Raw genomic sequence first — 21,716 nt, 5'->3', positions numbered from 1 at the left:
CTGCCTCCCCAGTGCTGGGATTAAAGGCGTGCACTACCACGCCTGGCTTCACTTTTTTTTTTTTTTTAAACCCTATCCCTTAATGTCAGCATGTTCTGGAACGATCACTGGGTGAGAGTAGGAGCATTTGACAAGAACTTCAAGAAAAGAGGCTAGTGTCTGGATTTGTAGCTCAAGTATAGAAAACTTTGCTTAACATGCTGAAAGCCCTGGGTTACACACACACACACACACACACACACACACACAGATCTAGGGATGTATCCATTAGAAGAAATAGCAGGATTCTTCTGAAGAATTCTATTTAAATTTTTTTTTATTTTATGTATATGAATACACTGTAGCTGTTTTCAGACACACCAGAAGAGGGCGTCTGATCTCATTACAGATGGTTGTGAGCCACCATGTGGTTGCTGCTGGGACTTGAACTTAGGATCTCTGGAAGAGCAGTCAGTGCTCTTAACCACTGAGCCATCTCTCTAACCCAAGAATCTTTTTTTTTTTTTTTTAAGTTTTTGAAAGAAGTAATCTGCCCGATGTAGTGCCACATGCTTTTAATCCCAGCACTTGAGAGACAGAGAGAGATGGGTGTGTTGACAGATTGGCCTCTTGAGTTCCAGGCCACCCTAGTCTACGTATGTAGTGAGTTCCAGGCCACTCAGGGCTATATAGAGAAACCTTGTTCAAAGTGCTAGGATTGGTGGTAAAGGGCTCTGGCTGCTTTTCGAGATGTCCTACATACAATTCTCAGCAACCACATGGTGGCTTACGATCTGATCCCCTCTTCTGGCATGCAGATATACAAGCAGATGGAGTACTTATATATGTAGAAATAAATCTTAAAGTGCTAGGAGTAAAGGCATGCATCACTACCACACCGAATCCCTTCCCCTTTTGTAAAGTTACATTTGTGTGTGTATCCATATATGTACACAGCCTGCATGTCTGAGAGTTTTGGATTAATGCCATTGGCAGAGGAGATTTTAAGGCAGCCTCGTATTGATTCTGTCATGTGCTTGTCAGTGGTCACTCTTTTTTTTTTAATTAATTATTTATTTATTTATTACATGTAAGTACACTGTAGCTGTCTTCAGACACACCAGAGGAGGGCGCCAGATCTCATTACGGATGGTTGTGAGCCACCATGTGGTTGCTGGGATTTGAACTCAGGACCTTCGGAAGAGCAGTCAGTGCTCTTAACCGCTGAGCCATCTCTCCAGCCCGTCAGTGGTCACTCTTAATGCAGACCTACAATGAAAAGGGGCAAGCCATTAAGCAGCACCCTTCCATGGCCTCTGTAGCAGCTTCTGCCTCCAGGTTCCTGATCTGTGTGAGCTCCCATCTTGTGTTTACTGGTGATCCATGATATGAAAGTGTAAGCCCAATAAACTATTTCCTCCCCAAGTTGCTTTGGTCATGGTGTTTCATCAAAGCAATATTAACCCGAACTTAGACACTTTATTAGGACTCTTGGTTTTTGTTTGTTTGTTTTCCAAGATGGAATCTCACTTTGTAGCCCCGGCTGTCCTGGAACTCACTATACATAGATGTGCCCAGGGGTGCCACCAGGCTGGCCTCAAACTCATAGAGGTCCGCCTGCCTGTGCCTCTCGAGGGCTGGGATTAAAGGTGCATGCACCTCACCTGCCTTAGTGAGGGTTTCTATTGCCGTGATGAAACACCATGACGTGAAGCAACTCGAGGAAAAGCTTAACTCCATCTTCCACCGCCACATCACAGTCTGTCACTGAAGGGAGTCAAGGCAGGAGCGCAGGTAAGGCAGGATCCTGGAGGCAGGAGCTGATGCAGAGACCATGGAGGAGTGCTGCTCAGGGGCTTGAGTAAGCACTCTGTGCTTTCTTATACCATTCAGGACGATGTGCCCAGGGGTGCCACCATCCACAGTGAGCCGAACCCTCCTGCATCACCAACCAAGAAAATTCCCTGCAGACTTGCCACAGGCTGATCCTACGGAGGCATTTTCTGGATTAAGATTTGCTCTTCCCTCGGTGTCTTTCTGTGTAAAGTTAACATTGAAAACTAGCCAGCGCATCATATGTGGAGGTCAGAGGACAGTTTGGGGAGCCAGTTCTTTCTTCCCGCCACGTGGATTCTGAGGATTGAGCTCTGGTTGCTAAGCTTGTTGGCAAAGGCAAAAACCCTTGGAGCCATCTCACCAGCCCAAAAGAAAATAGTTTAATGGCTGGGAATATAACTCCCTCCGCGGCCAATAACTTGCTTTATGTTTAAAATAAGTAGCTATCTGTTCATAATGATGCACACCCATCATCTCATACCTTGAGAGGCAGATGATCAAGAATTCAAGGTCATCTCTAACTACACGGTGGGTTTGAAGCCGACCTGGACAATTTGAAACCTCAACTTGAAAACCTGTCTCTGGCTGGTGAGATGGCTCAGTGGGTAAGAGCACCCGACTGCTCTTCCGAAGGTCCGAAGTTCAAATCCCAGCAACCACATGGTGGCTCACAACCATTCGGAATGAGATCTGACTCCCTCTTCTGGAGTGTCTGAAGACAGCTACAGTGTACTTATATATAATAAAAATAAATAAATCTTTAAAAAAAAAAGAGGCATTTAACTATTAAAAAAAAAAAAGAAAGAAAACCTGTCTCAAAAAAAAAAAAAAGCCAAAAAGCTACTAACTACCTAAATAACACACATTATAAACAATCAGAAGGAGTGTATAAAAATTTGCTTCTGAGCCCAGGCACCCATGAATAATCGAGGTCCCCTCTGTGCTTCTCCTTGAGTGACAGCTAAGGATGCTCCTGGGGGCTCTGGAACAGCCTCTGATATGTCAGGTAACCACAGCAACAGTTGTTTGAGATCACTTATGGCCTGGATGTACAGTTTTGTGCCAGGTGCCAAAGATCAGGCAGAGTCATTTGGCTCTTGGCTGATGTCTCAGGGATAGATGAGAAGCTACAAGAGGCTTCTCCGTGAAGAAGAGGAAGGCATCTGGGATTCCTTGCACACGAGAGCAGCCTGCGCTGGGACCTGACTCCAAGAACACAAAGATGGAAGCTCCCCTTCCTCCAGATGACATGCAACTGAGTTTTATCTCTCTGCAGTCTCATGCTTCCAGAGGCCAAGTGGTTCAGCCCAGGAACTGTGGGCCTTTATCTGTGTTCTTCCTCCTCTCTGGAAACACCAGATCTTTGGAGCAGGGGAACTTGGCAGGCTCTTCCATGGCAGTTGTAGTATTCCTCCTGTTCTTATGTGGGCACTCCCAGGCTGTTGCAGGTAAGGGGCAGGAGGTGGGGGATTCTGCAGCTACTTAGGCTGGGAGGAACCAATGCTGCTTCTCTGAGTGCTTCTCAAAATGCACGTGACTCAAGAAGACAGACTGACCTTGCTTGAACCCTCTCTGCGTTTAGTCCTAGGGAGACCCAGAGGTACCAAGGGCCTAGATTATATACAGTTTCCTGTATATAATCCTGTTTATCTCTTTTAAAAGAGATAAACATCGAGTCTGGGATCTAGCTCAGAGTGCTTGCCCAGCACGTGTAGAGTTCTCAGCTCATCTCCAGGCAAGAGTTTGATCCTTGTGACCACAGCGTGCTATGCCTGTAACCCCAGCACCTCGGAGGAGATAGCCCCAGGATCAGGCAGGCGGTCCAGGTGATCCTCAACTACGTGGTCAATTTGAGGACACAAGATGAGGGTCCTGCTATGAGGCTATGGGGGTGTCATCCGCATAGCTTCTAGTGCACATAGCTTTAGGCATGTCTGTGAGGGCATCTCCAGAGTTTTCACTGAGGAGGGAAAAGCAACCTTGAATGTGGGTGGCACCACCCAGGGGGCTGGGGTGATAAGTTAAATACAAACGGGGAAAAGGCAAAGTCAGTCAGGTATAGGCATTTCCCCTTCTCTGCTCGGAAGTCCATCCAAATGCAAGCCTGTTTCAACCACCGTAAATTTCCTGCTATGATGGCCTTAAACCATGAGCCAAAAGAGATCTTACTTCCAGTAGGGCAGTGGTGATGCAGACCTTTGATCCCAGCATTTAGGAGGCAGAGGCAGGTGGATCTTTTAGTTCAAGGACAGCCTGGTCTACATAAGGAGTGAGTTCCAGGATGGCCAGTGCTGCACAGAGAGATGATGGTGATGGTGATGGCGATGATGGTGATGGCGATGATGGTGATGGTGATGGTGGTGATGATGGTGATGGTGGTGATGATGGTGATGGTGGTGATGATGGTGGTGGTGGTGATGGTGGTGATGGTGGTGATGTTGATGGTGATGGTGATGGTGGTGATGATGGTGGTGGTGGTGATAGAGATGATATTCATCTAACTCTCTTAAGTTGCTTTAGCCTGGCATTTTTGTCAAATCAATGAGAAAAGTCACAGTAGCCCAGCTGGTCTTGAACTCTCAGGTCAAGTATTCCTTCCTCCATCTGTCTTTGAACTCTGTGACTGCAGGTGTGCAACCACACCCAGCTTCCAGCTTCCCTTTTTTTTTTTTTTTTTTTTTTTTATTTGTTTGTTTTGAGACAGGGTATTGCTTTATAGCAGCCTTGGCTGTTATATATTTTATTATAGAGATATGAAATATGTTTATTATATGATGCAACCCCTCCTCCTCAGCTTCCCAAGTGCTCATATCACTTGTGTGCTACCTGGCTTTGTTCCCCTTAGGAAATAAAAACAGATGAGGAAATGTGGGATGAGATAAGGGATGTCACCAACGATTGCAGCCTGACCAAGACAGAGCTTCTCACTGGCAAGGAAAGACAGAAAGCCTTTCCACTCTTGGCCTCCCCTCCCCAACTCTTTCTGGTAGTTGTGTATCCCAGGGTCTCCTTGAGCAGCCGAGGGATGACGCCAAACTTCTGATCTTCCAGTCTCTGGGTGCTAGGATCACAGGTCTGCACCCCCACATTCAGTTTATGGGTTTAAGCCACGCTGGGGACCCAAGTCACGCCCAAAAGGCAAGCGCTCTGCCACCTACCCAAAGCCTCGGGCAAGCACTTTACCGACTGAACTACATTCTCAGCCCACCTCCCTTTCTTCATAACAGTCACTTGAGAAATGTGTGCTCACCAGTGCTTGAAGACCCCAGAAGGGAGTTCGAGGCCAGCCTGGTCTACAGAGTGAGTTCCAGGACAGCCAGGGCTACACAGAGAAACCCTATCTCAAAAACAAAAAACAAACAAACAAAGACCCCAGAAGGAAAGGAAGACAGGAGTTGGAGCTAATGTAGGGGCTTGCTGAAGGCCTGGACAGCTCTGCTCTGACACTGCTCTTTCCCCACAGACAGCATCCAGACCATCTACGTAGCCTCCGGGGAGTCAGTGGAGATGCCGTGTCCCTCACCTCCCTCCCTACTTGGGGGCCAGCTTTTAACCTGGTTCCGCAGCCCTGTAGCAGGCTCCTCCACCATCTTGGTGGCTCAGGTCCAAGTAGACAAGCCAGTCTCAGACCTTCGGAAACCCGAACCCGATTCCAGGTACAAACTCTTCGGAAATTATTCCTTATGGCTGGAGGGGTCCAGAGATGAAGACGCTGGACGGTACTGGTGTACTGTGATGGATCAGAACCACAAGTACCAGAACTGGAGGGTGTATGACGTCTCTGTGCTTAAAGGTGAGGTGGGTCTGAAGACCTCTCTGGATACTGGAGATCAGGAAAAACACACAAGAGACTGAGGAGCCTCTCTCTCCTGCCAGGATCCCAGTTCTCTGTGAAGTCTCCAGATGGCCCCTCTTGCGCTGCCCTCCTGTGCTCTGTGGTCCCTGCCAGGCGTCTGGACTCTGTGACCTGGCTAGAGGGAAGGAATACCGTGAGAGGACATGCTCAGTACTTCTGGGGAGAAGGGGCTGCCCTGCTCTTGGTGTGTCCCACAGAGGGGCTTCCTGAGACCAGGGCCCGTAGGCCAAGGAATATCCGCTGCCTTTTGCCTCAGAACAAAAGATTCAGCTTTAGCCTGGCAGGTAAAATCAGGGAGGGAATGGGGAAAGGAATTCTCTCCAACCCCTCTCTCAAAGTTGGGAAAGAGGACAAATAATCACACCAGTAACTAGGGGGTAACTTTCCTAGAGGGGAAGGCTTCCCCATCTCCCTCATTGACCACATCTATCACAAAGAATAGTCGCTTAAACCAACTTCCTAGTTTTCCAAACCAGAAAGGTGTGGTGGCACATGCCTTTAATCCCAGCACTTGGGAGGCAGAGGTAGGTGGATTTCTGAGTTCGAGGCCAGCCTGGTCTACAGAGTGAGTTCCTGGACAGCCAGGACTATACAGAGAAACCCTGTTTCAAAAAACCAAAAAAAAAAAAAAAAAAAAAAAAAAAGGAAGGAAAGAAAAAAGAAAGAGGTTAATCTAGGGGTGAAGAGAGAGCTCAGCCAAGTAAAAATGCTTGTAATACAAACATGAGAATCCGAGTTTGAACTCAGGAGACACGACACACACACACACACACACACACACACACACACACACACACAAAGCGCCAATCATGATGATGCAGACTTATAGTCCCAACACTAGAGAGTCGAGGCGGACGGGCCCCAGGGCTCTCGAGCCAGCCAGCCTGGCCTGCTTTATGAACTCCAGGCCAGTATCTACCTCCAAAAATAAGGTGGATATCTCCTGAGGAAAAACACTGGCAGTTGTCTGCTAGCCACCACGCTCACGTGAACACACACACACACATACACACACACACACACACACAGGCACATGCTCGCACACACACAAGAAAGAAATAGGCTGGGCACGGTGGCACATCCCTGTTAGCACATGGGAATTAGAAGGAGGATAAAAAGTTTGAGGACAGCCTTGGCTATATAGTGCGTTCAAAGCCAGCCTGCATTACATGTGACCCTGCTTCTCTAAAAATAAGTAAAATCACCAAAAGAAAAGAAATAGGCCTGTGCCTATAATCCTAGCTCTCAGGAGACAGAGGCAGTCAATAGTGTGAGTTCAAGGCCAGCCTGGTCTACATAGCCAATTTTAGGCCAACCAGGGATATAGAGAGAGGTCTAGTCCCCTCACTCTCCCTACCTCCACCAAAAAAAGACAAGAAATAGACCAGAATACGAGCCAAGCATAGTGGTACACACCTTCAGTCCCAGAACTTGGAAGGCTGACACAGAAGTTCAAGGCCAGTCTGGACTCCAGGAGACCCTGTCTCAAGAACAAATGGAGGAAAGACACAGACAGATCTATTCTATGTGGATTTTTCTATGGCAGAGAGGAAATACATAGGGATTTCTGGGGTGCTGACTTCCAAAGAAGGGGTCACATATACTGCGGTATAATGGCCTATTGATAGGGAAGGTTGAAGCAGAAAGCTTATAATTGTTAGACAAAATAAAAGGCCATTATATTGAGAATGAACGCTACCAGATGGAGAATAACCCATTTATCAGTCAGAGAGAGGAGCAAACGGCCATTGTTCTCCGCAAGGCCTAGGGGATGAGGAATGCATAAGGAACTGGAGAAATGCAAACTCATTTTCCATGTGTGTGATTTGCATGTGTGCATGCATATTTGCATGTGTGGGGGCACTGCCTGTCATTCTTCTGCTGTTACAGCAGCTTCCGCGGAACCCTCCCCTACTGTTTGTGCCACTCTCCCGAGCTGGGACGTGCCCTGGATACTGGTGCTGTTGTTCACAGCAGGCCAAGGGGTCACCATCATAGCCCTCAGCATAGTGCTCTGGAGGCGGCGGAGGGCCCAGGGGTCTCGGGACAGAGGTGAGTCTTTTCCCAGAGAGGTAACTTGGGTGTGAAGTAAAGGGTTAGGCTCACATCTAGACCCTGTCTGCTCTAGGGGAGGGGAGGCAGGGAATAGACCCCTGAATTATCTGGTGACTTCACATCACATGGCTCCCTTTCCCCAGAACCCTCAGTTCCTCATTTCAAGCCTGAAGTCCAGGTCTATGAGAACATCCACTTGGCCCGCCTTAGGTAAGTAGCCTTAAATCCCAGAGGGGCTGAGCATGGGAGATTGTTGCCTGGAACCTGGGGTTGGATTGCAGATGGGGATCCTGGTTCCTGAGAAAGTCCAGGAGCTTTAACACAGCCTTTTGCTTTTGCAAACTCTATAGCCCACCTAACCACAAGACCAGGTGATCCTGGAGATATCTGCGTGGAAAAGCCTGACCCACAGTCCTGTGTCTCTAGCCACTGGCACCTGAAGGATTCCCTGGAACTTTGGCCAAGGGGTGGCTGAGGGTGTGACTCGTACTGGGCTTCCAAGAGCCACCAAGCTGGAGGGGCCAGGGACAACATAAGGAAGCAGTAACATCGTTCTGTGATGTCACCTACAAAAAAAGGTGTGGTCTCCTGTCTCAAAGCAGCCAGCACATCAGTGTGACTCCGAGTGAGGAGGGAGGATTATGGGGTCTGGATCTGTTGGCAGGAGGGACAGGCGAGCCCAGAGACATGAGAAGTGGTGGGGCATCTGTCATCTGTGTGTGGGGTGGAATGAGGGAGAGAGATGTCGACAGACCCAGATGCAGAGTCTGGAAAAAAGCAGCCGTAAATGGCAGATGTGGGAGACAGAGAAAACAGAAGACTTAACAGGCTTCCGAGTAAATCTGACGTCCCCTCCCCGTGTTCTTCGCACAAAGAGAAGCTGAGAGGGAACAAGACCTCTTTAGTCAGGCCCCAGTCTTCTTCCTCTTATGGAAAGGCAGAAACCAAGCCCAAATGGGAATGCCTGTCCTCAGCCCCACTGGGGCGCTGTCCTTATCCAGCACACACGCTCCTCTGACATGATCCTCTGTGGTTCTCTATCAGCACGAGCGAGCGGCTTATCATTTCTGACTCACTGTGAGCTCTGACCCTCGAACCAACCAGTCTCTTGCTATCTCCCTGGGTAGCGGAAGCATACCCAAGGGTTGGCAGATACATCCCAAGTGGAGTGAGTACCTCCAGGCTGTCCGAACAGAGGAAGTGAAAGAGGGTGTCGATGCTCCCAACAAAACCAATCTCTAGCCTCCAGAAAGAAACCCAGCTGGGATCCAGACCACACCCCCTCACCACACACACACACACACACACACACACACACACACACACACACACACACACGCACGCACACCCGTCACAAGCCGCTTGGCCAGGTGCCCCTTTTGACTCTTCCTTCAAGCTTGGCTCTCAAAGGAGAGAGCAGGCTTCTTGGATCTTGCCTGCAGCCTTCAACCTGCAGCAGTTGAAGCCCAGGTGTTGGCAGGGAAGAGGATGACAGCCACACAGGTGGAAACCGGGGTTGGGGAGCACCATGAGGGTCAAGTGTGGCAGCAGCGCAACCAGCCAAGCAGCTATAGTCCATTCGTGTGTGTGTGTGTGTGTGTGTGTGTGTGTGTGTGTGTGTGTGTGTGTGTGTGCGTGTGTACATGTGTGTATGTGTGCATATGTGTGTGTGTGTTGTATACATACAAGTGCACACATGTACATACCAGTGCACATAGAGAAGATATCTGATGTCCTTATTCCTTTGAGACAGGGTCACTAAATATGGAACTACCCTGGTGGCCAGCAATCCCCACAGATCCATGGTCTCTGCCCCTCATTTGGCCCTAGAGTTACAAGCACTGGTGTGTGGCTATACCTGGCTTTTTAATTTTATTTTTTAAAATTTTTATGTGTACTGGTGTTTTGCCCCCATGTACATCTGTGGACTACACTGTGTTCAGTGCCTGAGGAGGCCAGAAAGGGCCTGGGATTTTCTGGGACTGGAATTACAGATCTGTGTGAATCATGTGGGTGCTGAGAACTGAACCTCAGGGTCTCTGCAGGAACAACCAGTGCTCTTAATCACCGAGCTCTTAAAATGGGTGCCTACATCCGAAACAAGGCTCTTGTGCGTAGACAGCACATACTGGGGCTCGGGGAGACACCTGTTCTGCCCGCCCACCGTAGTTCATTCTCAAAGTGCACCCTTGTGTGTTTCACCACCACCACCACGTGCACTGTTACCAGGCTCACAGACAGCTCTCTTAACTACTTTTACAGCTTATTTATTTATTTATTTATTTATTTATTTATGGTGTAGGGGATTGAACCCAGGGCCTTATGTATGGTAGGTAAGCACTCTATCATTGAGCTATATCTCTACCCAATAGCCCTTTTATTAAATACACTCTTTATGGTTCCCCAAGGTAGCCCTCTGTTCTTGAGACCCTCGGGTACCAAGCTACATGCCCCCTAGCAGAACTCTATTTCTCACCAGCCCCAGTGACACTTCTGTCCCTTTGCCTGGGACCCCACAGCTCATGCAGGGTAGCTGACCTGGGACATCTAGGTTTAAATATGGGGGTCTCTTATGAGGTGAGGTTGCGGCCACTTGCATGCAGGGAACAGAACTCTGGCTGTAGGAACCGGGTCTGTAGAGGTACTGGGATCGGTGACTGAGGTTTTTATACAAAGTCACGCTCCTGAGCGTGTCTCCACAGCATCTGTGCAGGTGTTTTCATGTCCACGGTGACACTGGAATCCTGGGTTGACAGCCGTGGACGCATGGGCTAGAGGAAGTCATGTACTCCCCAGCCGATCATGGCTGCAAGGGGTAGCAGAGTCATGAGGGGAAGGTTGGGGGGTGGCTGTGAGGCGGCAGCATTGCATAGGTCCTGCTCACAGCACTGGTGCCGGAGAGAGTAGGACCGTGACCAGTAGGTCGCATGGCCCAGCAGAGGGCACTGGGCTCTGGGGAGGCAGCCTTTCCGCTCAATGACTTCCTCCTCCTTTTGCTCTGTGGGACAAAAGAGGAATGCTGAGGTTGCGGCGGCAGCCATGGGCAGGAAAGAGAGGAGCCACCTCGAGAAGGGCCATCGCACCAGAGTCCTACCTGAGGTGCCAACACTGACACCACACACCTCGTCCTCTCGACACTCCCTGGGAACAGGGTCGCAGGGCTTGGCAAAGCTGCAGGTGTAACAGCGGAGCCGTCCTCTGGCTGGGGAAGTGGTGAGACCTGTTGGGTCAGCAGAGATCAAGGCAGGAAGGAAAAGAAGGTAAAGAGGCAAAGCCCAGACCTCTGGGACTCACTGAGGGCTGACACACAAAGGAGGGAGAGAGCCATAAAACAGAAGGAGCAGACAGGAATATAAAATAGCCACGAAAGGAAAGACGATGCAGAGAATCAGGCAGAAACAAGAGGGACACAGTGACCAGGACAGACAGACAGGAGCAGAAAGTGCCAAGAGAAACAAGTCAGCAAAAAGCCACATGAGCAGGACAGGGAGACCCAAAAGTGAAGTAGATGGTGCCAAAGACAGGAGGAAACAGGGGTTGGCGTTGACTGAGGCACTGAGCACAGAGCTGGATGTGAGAGACAAGTGGTGGGAACAGAGAGCTCTTCTCAAATGCTCCCCCTCCCTCTGGCCTTCTGAGACATAGCTCTACATAGCCCAGACTAGCCTGGGAGTCCAGATCCTCCTGCCTCAGACTCCCAATGTCCTCAAATCTCCCCATTTCTCTTCACCTCTGTCAGCTTCCTTTCCATTCTCAGCCCTTGCACAAGCCCCCACCCCCCACCCCACCCGTCCCAGCCCTTCCCGCCTCCCCACCCCCACTCCCTGTGGATTCCCCAGTCTACCCTTACCCAGTGTCCCCGAGAGGAACAGGACGCCAAGGAAGGCGCTGGACGGGCCCATGGCAGGTACAGCTCAGCAGTCTGGGAGAGCACAAACCAGTACCCCGAGTCAGACACACCTGCCCAAGACAGGGAGGAACCAGCAAACAGACAGAGGGAGAGAATCTGGGGTGTGGAGAAGCGAGAGATTGGCCTGCCTCATGCAACAGCCCTATGTTCCCACACCTGAGGCGCTCTCACTCCTGCCCATGCTTGCCTTGAGGGTCTTCTGTTTTCTCCCTGTTTGTTAACTCAGCCCAGCTGTCTGTCTCTCTAGAGTTGTGTCTGCCGCCTTCCCTCCTGCCTCCTCCCTCCCTCCCGCTCAAGCTGTTCCCGGTTCTAGTTGGGGTTTTTGTTTTTTGTTTTTTTTCTTCTTCTTCTTTTCTTGTTTTGTTTTGTTTTGCTTTTTGTTTTGTCTGTTTCCCGTCAGAGCCTCTCAAGGTCACACTCTGAACCCTCCCCTGCCCTAGAGGTCAGAGTCCTGTTTGAGTGTGGTATCAACAAAGCCCACCCACCCATTCCCACACCCCACCCCACCCACCAAGCCCAGCTGCTGGGGGCCCTACCCCGCCTGGCTCACATGCCTTTGATTCACTCCCCTAACCCCAAGCTTCAACAGTGCTACCCCATAATTATCCCTCCTGGCTTTACTACCTTGCAGGAAAGAATTAATCAGGGGCTGGGCTGGAAGGATGTATGTCCTTCCTCTAAGAAGGAATTGGTTTCCAGGATGGAACTGTGGCTGTAAAGGAGGTTAGGGATTAAGAGACTGGGTGGGGACAGGGAGTCTTAGAGGGTTTATCGAACTCCTGGGTAGCCCTGGGTTCCAGTCCCAGTACCAACAAAAGAAACATTTCACCGAGAGGGTCACAGCAAGGAAGAGGGTAGTGGGCATCTGAGCACCTGTACCCTGAAAATGACTGGAGGCCCCACAGAGCTTTCCTTTGTATGAATTCTATCAATATTTACCATATCAGCAATTAAAGCGAGCTCCTGAGATAGTACAGTAGGTAAAGGTGCCTGTGGTATAAGCTGAGGGCCCGAGTTTGAGCCCTGGGACCCACATAAAGGTGGAAGAGAGAGCCAGCTGCACAGAGCCATCCTCTGGTCCCCACAAGTGCGCGACAGCATGCATGCATTTACCTGCACTCGCAAGGAAACAAATAATACATTTTTATCAACTTATTTTTTGGGCCTTCTTGACTGGCCGGGAACTCACTATGTAAACCAGGTTGGCCTTGAATTCACAAAGATCCACCTGCCTCTGGACAGGGCTATTTTAAAAGACTTTTTATTTTTAGTTCTCTCTCTCTAATGTGTGTGTGTGTGTGTGTGTGTGAGAGAGAGAGAGAGAGAGTGAGAGAGAGAGGGAGAGAGAGAGAGAGAGAAAGAAAGAGAGAGAGAGATTGGATCCTCTGGAGCCATGGTAACTACTGTTCAACATGGATATTAGGAAGGGAAGCTGTTCTTCCAAAAAAGCAGCAAGTATTCTTATCTACTGAGATATCTATCTTTTTAGCCCTAAATAAATTCTACTGTAAAAGAGAGTAAGGGGGATGGAAAGATGGCTCAACAGTTTAGAGCACTTGTTGTTCTTGCATAGGACCTTAGTTTGATTCCCAGCACCCACATGTTGGTTTACAACCAACTGTTAACTCCAGTCCCAGGGCATTGGGTGGGCATTGGGTGCTGCTGCTTCTGGCTTCCACTGGCACCAGCAACACACGTGAGGCACATTACATATAGGCAAAATGTTCATTCACATACAATAAATCATTTTAAGAAAAAAATTAAAATAAGAAGCCAGGTGTGATGGCATGTGCCCTATAATCCCAGCACATAGGAGACTGAGACAGGAGGATTGTCAGAAATTTGAGGCTAGCCTGAACTACATGCTAAGCAGCAGGCTAGCCTAGGCTATGCCTCAACAAGCAAACACACACACATACACACACACACACTATATGTGTGTGTATATATATATGTGTATACACACACACACACACAATAAAATAAAATAAACAGGACATTTAAACTTGGTATCGAAGCCAGGCGTGGTGGTGATTCATGCATGTAATCCCATCACTTGAGACTCTGAGGCAGGCAGATCAGGAGTTCAAAGCCAGCCTCATCTCAAAACCAGCAACACTCAGCTAGCTAAATAAATAATTAAGTATGGTTACATTCATTTAACAAATAAAAATAATATTTATGTTAGGAAGACATAGCTTAGTGAAAAATAATAATTACCCTCAATGACCCAGACGGGAGAATGGCATTGTTTTACATTTCTGAGAATCCGTTTAATGTTGGTTATAATCAAAGGTGGCTGGGTTTTCATAACCTACTTCTGCATTGCATCTGGAATGTGGATGAACAAGAACAACCCTCAGATGGAGAACTGAAAAAGGAAGACCCTTTGGATTTCTGGAGGGCTTTAGGGCCCCCTGGGGGGGGGGTCTTGGGCCACTATTCTGGAACTACTGCTGCGAAGGGGGAGTTTGGGGCTTAGGGCTTCAGAGGATGCTCAGAGCCACCCATGGGGGCCCCCTCCCTATCCCCATTGGGGCCCTGGTGCTTGTTGGGGGAGACTCTTTCCTCGCTTTTTATTGCCCCATAAAGCTCAAGGCAAGGGAGATATAAGGCTGGTGGAGTAGAGCCTGAGAGGGGGGTGGGCGGGAGGGAGAGGCACTACAGGCATAAACGAACGTGATGAACTCCCAGTTGGTCGGGATCCTGCTCAGCGCCCTGCTAGGGGTTGCCCTGGGTAAGGAGGAAGCTAGATTGCCTCTGGCACAGGCCTGTCCTTCCCTCTGCCAGGACTCCTCCAAGGGCCGGATCCAGTACCTCTTCTTTCCTGCCAGGACACCGCACGCGGTGCTATGACTGCGGTGGAGGCCCCAGCAACTCCTGCAAGCAGACAGTGATCACTTGTGGTGAGGGCGAGCGCTGCGGCTTCCTGGACCGCAAACCTCAACCCAGCTCGGAGCAAGCCAAGCAACGTGAGTCCTTGGTCGCCCACCTGCCCCTTCCCACTGCTTCCAACCAGCCTGCGGGTTTCCCCTCTTCCCAGTTCAATCTGGCTCTAGGCAGATGGCACCACTGTTGAAGCAGGGCACTGGCTCCTGGTGCTGTACCTTGAGAAGCCCAAGGCTCCTCAGGCTCTCGCATCCCTGTCTTTGCTCTCCACACAGACCCTCACTAAGGAAGAAGCTGTCTCCTAAGATCAGAGGCAAAATAAAATGTTAAGCCAAACTCCAAACTTCAACTGTCAGGGACTGACTAAGTTCTGGAAAGGGTATGCTCTGTGTGTGTGTGTGTGTGTGTGTGTGTGTGTGTGTGTGTGTGTGTAATATTTTTATTTGAAATGATTTGGTTTGACAGGAAAATTACAAAAGGAATGTACAGAGTTCCCATTTGTGCCCAGCTTCAAGGTTGTAACATTCCCATGTCATTACCAAGATCAGAAAATGAAAGTTCCATACTAATTAACCTCGACTTAGATTCTGTGGAACACACATCTTTTTTTTCTGGCCTAGGCTCAAAGCAGACACCCCACTGACTATGTATTTATTTGTAGTAATTATTTTGTTTATTTGGCTTGTATTTTTGGTTGATTTGGTTGGTTGGTTGGTTGGTTGGAAACAGGACATCGTTATACTTTTTTTTTTTTCTGATATAGGGTTTCTCTGTGTAGCCCTGGCTGTCCTGGAACTCACTCTGTAGTCCAGGCTGGCCTCAAACTCAGAAATCTGCCTGCCTCTGCCTCCCAAGTGCTGGGATTAAAGGCGTGCGCCACTACTGCCTGGCTTATTATATTCTTGGCTGGCCTGGAACTCACTACATAGACCAGGCTGGACTTGAACTCACAAAGATCTGCTCACTTCTACTTTCTGAATGCTAAGATTAAAGGCAGATATGAGCCACCATGCTTAAAATAATCTTATTACATTTTAAAATTTATTTTATGTGCATGAACATTCTCCTGTGTGTAGATTTGTGTACCACAGGCCTACCTGCTGCCTGTGGAGGTCAGGAGAGAGGATCAAAGCCCTCAGAACTGGAATTATGGGCGATTAAGGATGCTGGGAGCTGAACCACGTCCTCTGGGAGAGCATTGGGTGCTCTGTACCACTGAGCTGTCTCCCCAGCCCCAATTTACTATTATTTTTGAAAGATTTATTTTTACATATGAGTATGTACGTATGTATGTCTGAGTGTATGTCTGAGTGTATGTCTGTCTGAGTGTATGCTACATGCATGAGTGTATCAGATCCTCTGGAGCTTGAGTTAGACGGGTGAACCTGCTGTGAGAACTCAGGTCCCTGGAAGAGCAGCAAGCACTCTTAACCACTGAGCTTCTCTTCAGCTCTATATTGTTTACTTATTTTTAAGACATGGTCTCACATCTCACATCTCCCAGGCTGACCTCCAACTTGCTAGAAATCCAAGGATGACCTAAACCTTGGGATTCTCCTTTTCTCCCATGGCGTGTGTTACCACGTCCTGTTTGTTTGTTTATTTAATGTAAGTACACTGTAGCTGTCTTCAGACACCCCAGAATAGAGCGTCAGATCTCATTAATAATGTGAGCCATCATGTGGTTGCTGGGATTTGAACTCACGACCTTCTGAAGAGTAGTTGGAGCTCTTAACCACTGAGCCATCTCTCCAGCCCGGTTTTATTTATTTATTTCATGTATGTGAACACTGTGGCTGTCTTCAAACACACCAGAAGAGGGCTTCGGGTCCCCATTGCAGATGGTTGTGAGCCACCATATGGTGACTGGGAATTGAACCCATGACCTCTGGAAGAGCAGTCAATGCTCTTAACCACTGAGCCATCTCTCTAGCTCCCCATGTCCTGTTTATTTTGGTGTGTTTTGGTGGTGTGGGTTGAATCCAGGACTTGTGCACACTAGGCAAGCATTTTACTAAGTGAGTTTCACTCCCAGCTCTATCCACTGTTGCATTGAGACAGGGTGTCGTTTTATAGCCCAGGGTCGCCTTTAACTCAATGGGTTGGTCAGACTGACCTTGAACTCCTGGCAATCCTGATGATTGCTGTTACAGCCTCCTGAATAGCTGTTACTGGCATGCACCAGTATGCCCATCTTTGGTTTCATTTAGGTAACAGTGCTGGGCTATCTTACAAACTGTCCCTTTTGTATTTAGCTGTGATTTCCCCGTGTTGAGGCTGAGACATGAATGGTCCAGGGCTCCTGGAACATCCTAGCATCCCTGTTTAGGTCCGCCTGTTGGCCCTGGTCCCTTGGTTTCAGAGAGGTGGGTTTTGTTTGTTTGTTTTGAGAGGACAGAGTATCCTTTCTGAGCCCCTAGACTTTGTAACTGCTCTCTCTCAGGGAAGGCAAGTCCTGCAGTCAGGAGTTTAACACCCCAGTGCCTTCTTTCTCCCAGCCTCCGCGACCTTGAGCCATCACTACCCAGCCTGCGTGGCCACGCATCATTGCAATCAAGTGGCCATAGAGTCAGTGGGAGACGTGACTTTCACAACCCAGAAAAACTGCTGTTTTGGAGATCTGTGCAACAGCGCCGTGGCAAGCTCCGTGACCCCCTTGTGCATCTTGGCTGCAGCTGTTACCACCCTGGCCTGGCTCTTGCCAGGACTGTAGAGCTGGAGGGTGGGACCGAGGGCAGGGTAAGGACTGAAGGACCAAGGGAGTGAGGGAGCTGGACATCTAAGGTAAGAAGACAAACACTCCCTTGTGTGCCGTTAAAATTGATGAACTATTCTAGAGAGGACTGTAAAAATATTTGTTTTTCATTCTTTGAGGCAAGGTGCTGGGATTAAAGGTGTGAGCCACCACTACCGAAATGTTCGTTTGGGTTTTTTTTTTTTTTTTTTTTTTTTTTTTTGAGACAAGTTTTCTCTAGGTAGCCCTGGCCATCCTGGAAGTCACTCTGTAGACCAGGCTGGCCTTGAACTCAAAGATCCACCTGCCTCTGTCTCCAGCTCCAAAAGGCATGTGTCATTGCTCCTAGCTTCTGAGTGCCTTCTGTTGAGAAGACTGAAGGGATAACGCACTTATCTGGCTTCTAGTTCAGTTAACAACAGTCCATCAGTGGACCTGATCCAACGACACTCCTCAAAACAATGGTGACTCTGTCCTCAGTGGCTCCCGGGACCTGCTGCTAGGCAGACTCCTTCACAGTGAGGGTCCCTGGAGGGAAGGCTGGGTGGAGGGTTATCCAGAGTCCATGGTTTCCCTTCTGTATTTCATAACTTGGCTCTCAATAGGAAGGAGTATTTCGAACTGAGAAAGGAAAGTTGCTTGAATAACCCAGTTAGAAAGGCACCTCAGAGGTGGAGACAAGAGCCAGCTCTGTCTGTACACACATTTCCTTTCTGGGGCACCCTCTAGCTAGGCTGCACCTGCTTCTTGGCGGGTGTCGTCTAAATTTAGGATAAGGGCTGTTTCTCCAAACACTGGTGCCAGTGTGCCACCCTCAGGTGTGGGAAGGGAGAAAGGCTTGCAAAACCTGCTCTTCCATTTGGTCAGTGAAACTCCCCCCCCCCAGGAGGCCTCTTAGGCAAGCATAAGGGTGAGGTGCAGGGAGTGAGATTTCCATGGAGAGAGTCCCTCCCCCACCTCCTGCTCCTCCCCTCCCCATCCTCCTCCCCTACCACCTATCTGTCTCCCAAGTGCTAGGATTAAAAGGGCATAGAGCCATGCCCACCTCTTCCTTCTTTCCTTCCATTCTTCCTCCCTTCTCTTTCTTTCTTTCCTTTTCTTTTCTTGTTTCTTTTGTTTTGTTTTGTTTTGTTTTGTTTTGTTTTGTTTTGTTTTGTTTTGTTGAAACAAAGTTTCTCTATATAGCTTGGCTGTCCTGAAACTCTCTCTGTAGACCAGGATGGCCTAGAACTCAGAGATCTGTCTGCCTTTGCCTCCCCAGGTGCTGGGATTAAAGACTTGCGCTGCCTGGCCATACCAGCCTCTTTCTTTCTGAGACAGGATCTTATTGTGGTTCATGCTGACCTTGAATTTGCTATGGAGTCAAGGATGGTCTTGAACTATTACTGCCTCTGCCCCCCAGTTGTTGAGATTACAGAGGAAAGCCACCGTACCCAGATTAGCACTTATATCTTCTAACAATAAACACAACGCTTATTAGACACTGATGTTTATTTCTCAAGATAGAAGGGGACAAGCAGAGGGTCTGGTAAGCCAGGCCCATGCAATGAGGCCAGCGCCTTTTGGAATCACTCCCTGGAGACAAGACAGGAGTTCTTCCAGACTTAGATCCCAGAGGCACAGCAGTGTGCGTCCAAGGAGGGGAGCCTTTCAGTGGCCAGTGGAGGAGGTAGAGTGTTCTAGAAGGAAATGGGAAAGGACTGGGTGTGTGTGTGTGTGTGTGTGTGTGTGTGTGTCTTTGTGTCTGTGTGTCTGTGTGTCTGTGTGTGGGTGGAATGGAGTGGAAGGTGACAAGTGAGGGAGAGGAGCGGTGGCTAGAAAGGCCACTCCAGGTACAGTCCCATGAAATAAATGGTATAGGACTAGGGACATGATCTTCAGAAGAAGGGGGTGGGAGGAGAGAAGATTCTGGAAAGCTGGAGCTCTGAGGACACAGGGAGAAAGGCTCAGGCTATAGCAGGTGGTAAGATTGTAGCCATGGAGCTAGTCTCAATGCAATAACCAGAGGCCGAGGCCAGCCAAGGAGGTGAGGGAGATGAGGGCCAGTGCGGGTGTGGGCCGTGGAGCCGGGCTGTTACAGTTATCCTTGTCACAGCAGGTGGTGTTGTAGTTCAGGCCCAGCTTATGGTTGGTTTCGTTGAAGACCTCCCGACAAGGCTCTTCTGGTGTGCCGCAGCGCAGGTTAGAGAAAACCCACATCTTCCCTAGAGGCAGGAGCCAATGGAGAAAGGATCAGCAGTGGGCACTGGCTTGCCTGTGTCCATTGGCTACTCTCCCTTCCCCAAACTGCTTGGTTTCTCCCTTCTCTCCTCAAAGTCTCATCATCCTTCCCGAGCATGAGCCATGCCCCTTCTCCTAAGACCAATTCCTGGGGTCAACACAAGCATCCACTAACACAGTAGAGACACAGGTCAGCGCCTGGCACATAATCATCTTTGGCCATCCGACATCACTGTTGTAACTCTCTGAACTATCCCTGGATGGGCTTCAGACAAAGAGATCATCTCCCACCCGGCCTTCCCTTCCCAGAGAAGAGGGGGTGTTACCAAGGTACACGTTTGTTGTCAGGCATTTGTGGCCCGGCTCCAGGCGGCAGGACTGGCGATCCACACAGCCCAGCACAGGGACTTTGTAGCAGGAGTGACATCGAGTATCAGCTGGGGAGGCAACAAGTTGGGTTGAGGTAATGGGACATCTGAGTCACCCGAGGATGAGTTGAGTTAGGGGTTAGGATGGAGAACTGCCGCATTGCGCAGTCAGTGCCTCACACCTGCTCTGTTCAGAGACAGAACAGGTGAGCAATCCGGCGAAAGTGCAAAGTGGTGTGGGCACTGGGCGGAGGTGTTTGTTCTATGTGGAAACCTAAATACCTTCCTCCACCCAAGCCTGCCTGAGATGAGTCAAGAATTGTACTAACAAAAACCCGGAGCTGAGGATGGCTGAGATGTGTGGAAAGAGGGATGGAGCAGAGGTTGGGGTCCAGGGTGAGACTTGAAATAGGGAGAAAGAAGTTAAAGGAGTCCACAGAGCCTTCAGAGATGGCATGAAACCACGGCTGCAAGAAAGTCACCGGTGACTAGCTTTAGAAGTGGACTGGACCTCTGCCAACAGATTGGGGAGATTACTGAATGAATCATCTCTACTCTTCTGGCGTTTGCTCTATGGAAAAAAGGAAAACTAACACCTGGTAGACGTATCACTGGCATCTAACAGAAATGGAGAGGGTGGGTGCAGCGGATGACACGCCAGGATTCCCGGGTTGGCTAACTCCAGATGTAAGCACACAAAGTGCGGCGCAGGAATGGTCAGCCCAGGGGTAGAGGAGCCTAGAGAGCCTCCCGGAAACGCATCTCACTTTAGGGTAAGTGCTGCAGCATCTTCTCTGTAGAAGGCTCAGGGAAAGTTTCTGATTCTTGGGAAGGCTGTAGCAGTCGCTGGGTCCACCCAGAAGGCTTTGCATCCCCGGTAGGGATATAGGTGTGTAACTCAGGAAGGAGCAGGGAACGAGCCAGGAAGGGCCATCGCTGAGGCTCTGAGAGGAGTGGCATGGAATCCTTTCTATGAGGACCCTCAGCTCAGGGCAGTAGGTGAGTGAAGGCAGGTATGCTAATCTTGGAGAAGTGCATTTGGAACTGGCTAGACAGACATCTGGGTGTTATAGAGTGCAGGAAAGGTGTATAGAGACCTAGTGCCATAATGCCAGGTAAGAAGAGTAGGCTAGGCCAATACAGGGCTAGGAGAAAATGACAATGGAGACCTGGGTCCTTGATAATGGACCAAAGAGCCTAGGTGTGATACACATGTGTAATCCCAGCATTAGAAGGTAGAGGCAGGAGGATCAGGAGTTCAAAGCAGGAGACTCTGACCCACCCCCCCCCAAAAAAGAATACAAGAAATGGAAGGAGGAAGGAAAAGAAGGAGAGGAGTAAGAAAACTAGAGCCCATCATGCTCAGAGATATCTGATCCTGGAGGCATTGGCGAGACTAAGCCATGTAGGGTTGGGACTTCTTGGGATCCTGAGTAGAGGGAAATATGAAGTATTGGATTGGGATGGGGCCTGGGGCCCCTCAGCACTCACCTGAGACCCAGCAGTAGAGTAGGGCAGACAGGGTGAGCAACAGGAGGTGTTTCATGGTGAGGGTCCTGAGAATGTCCACAGCCCCAGCAGTTGACAGCAGATTCCCAGGTCTCCAGCTCTGAGAGTTGAGCGGTCTTTTCAGAATTTATAATCCCAATGGCTCCTCCCTTCCGGGCCTGTGCCCTCTGTGGGCACCTCCCTCCCAATTTATTCCCAGCTGACTAAAGAGAAAGACTAGAGGTGGAAAGGGTCCAAGAGGGCCTGGGTAGGAAGGGGAGACAGGAGAGGGAGATAGGAGGGGGAAAGTGTCACTAGTGGGCAACTCCATTTTGGATCTTGGATTCAGGACCCCCAGCTGAGGGCCCCCTGCCCTGGAGA

At 49.4% G+C, this 21,716-nt stretch overlaps 4 protein-coding genes across 14 annotated transcripts; 2 read left to right on the top strand and 2 right to left on the bottom strand.

Moving 5' to 3' along the window:
- Positions 1-3,187: 3,187 nt before the first annotated feature.
- On the top strand, positions 3,188-8,245 carry Ly6g6f (lymphocyte antigen 6 complex, locus G6F). The gene is made up of 6 exons (NM_001163192.1): positions 3,188-3,263; positions 5,279-5,608; positions 5,692-5,955; positions 7,562-7,723; positions 7,870-7,936; positions 8,077-8,245. Exons 1-6 carry the CDS (start codon positions 3,209-3,211, stop codon positions 8,099-8,101), a joined length of 903 nt encoding a protein of 300 aa, NP_001156664.1. The 5' UTR covers positions 3,188-3,208; the 3' UTR covers positions 8,102-8,245.
- Ly6g6d (lymphocyte antigen 6 complex, locus G6D) lies at positions 7,544-17,441 on the top strand. Of its 7 annotated transcripts, none has more exons than NR_163840.1 (5): positions 7,544-7,723; positions 7,870-7,936; positions 8,077-8,304; positions 14,427-14,608; positions 17,024-17,441. NR_163840.1 is itself a non-coding variant. In NM_001371028.1 (5 exons), exons 3-5 carry the CDS (start codon positions 8,286-8,288, stop codon positions 17,236-17,238), a joined length of 372 nt encoding a protein of 123 aa, NP_001357957.1. In that variant the 5' UTR covers positions 7,544-7,723; positions 7,870-7,936; positions 8,077-8,285; the 3' UTR covers positions 17,239-17,441. The 7 variants fall into 7 exon arrangements, 3 of the variants coding, with proteins under 3 accessions (NP_001357957.1, NP_001357956.1, NP_258439.1); NM_001371028.1 differs by having other exon boundaries at positions 14,471-14,608; NR_163839.1 differs by lacking the exon at positions 8,077-8,304.
- Ly6g6e (lymphocyte antigen 6 complex, locus G6E) lies at positions 9,979-11,915 on the bottom strand. 5 transcript variants are annotated; one of them, XM_030250044.1, is made up of 4 exons: positions 11,793-11,891; positions 11,577-11,648; positions 10,821-10,946; positions 9,981-10,724 (listed from the first exon to the last, which is right to left on the bottom strand). In XM_030250044.1, exons 2-4 carry the CDS (start codon positions 11,626-11,628, stop codon positions 10,498-10,500), a joined length of 405 nt encoding a protein of 134 aa, XP_030105904.1. In that variant the 5' UTR covers positions 11,629-11,648; positions 11,793-11,891; the 3' UTR covers positions 9,981-10,497. The 5 variants fall into 5 exon arrangements, with proteins under 5 accessions (NP_081642.1, XP_030105904.1, XP_006524950.1 ...); NM_027366.1 differs by having other exon boundaries at positions 9,979-10,724; positions 11,577-11,841; XM_006524887.4 differs by having other exon boundaries at positions 9,981-10,946; positions 11,824-11,915.
- Positions 17,442-18,734: 1,293 nt separating the features above from the next.
- Ly6g6c (lymphocyte antigen 6 complex, locus G6C) lies at positions 18,735-21,458 on the bottom strand. The gene is made up of 3 exons (NM_023463.3): positions 21,339-21,458; positions 19,806-19,916; positions 18,735-19,463 (listed from the first exon to the last, which is right to left on the bottom strand). The coding sequence occupies exons 1-3, from the start codon at positions 21,391-21,393 to the stop codon at positions 19,249-19,251; spliced, it is 381 nt and encodes a 126-aa protein (NP_075952.1). The 5' UTR covers positions 21,394-21,458; the 3' UTR covers positions 18,735-19,248.
- Between the last annotated feature and the right edge of the window lie 258 nt (positions 21,459-21,716).

This window comes from Mus musculus, chromosome 17 (assembly GCF_000001635.26).
Source record: "Mus musculus strain C57BL/6J chromosome 17, GRCm38.p6 C57BL/6J".
Classification (NCBI taxonomy): Eukaryota; Metazoa; Chordata; class Mammalia; order Rodentia; family Muridae; genus Mus; species Mus musculus.
Note: the sequence above shows the minus strand (reverse complement) of the source record. Positions and strands in the feature narration are given on the sequence as shown.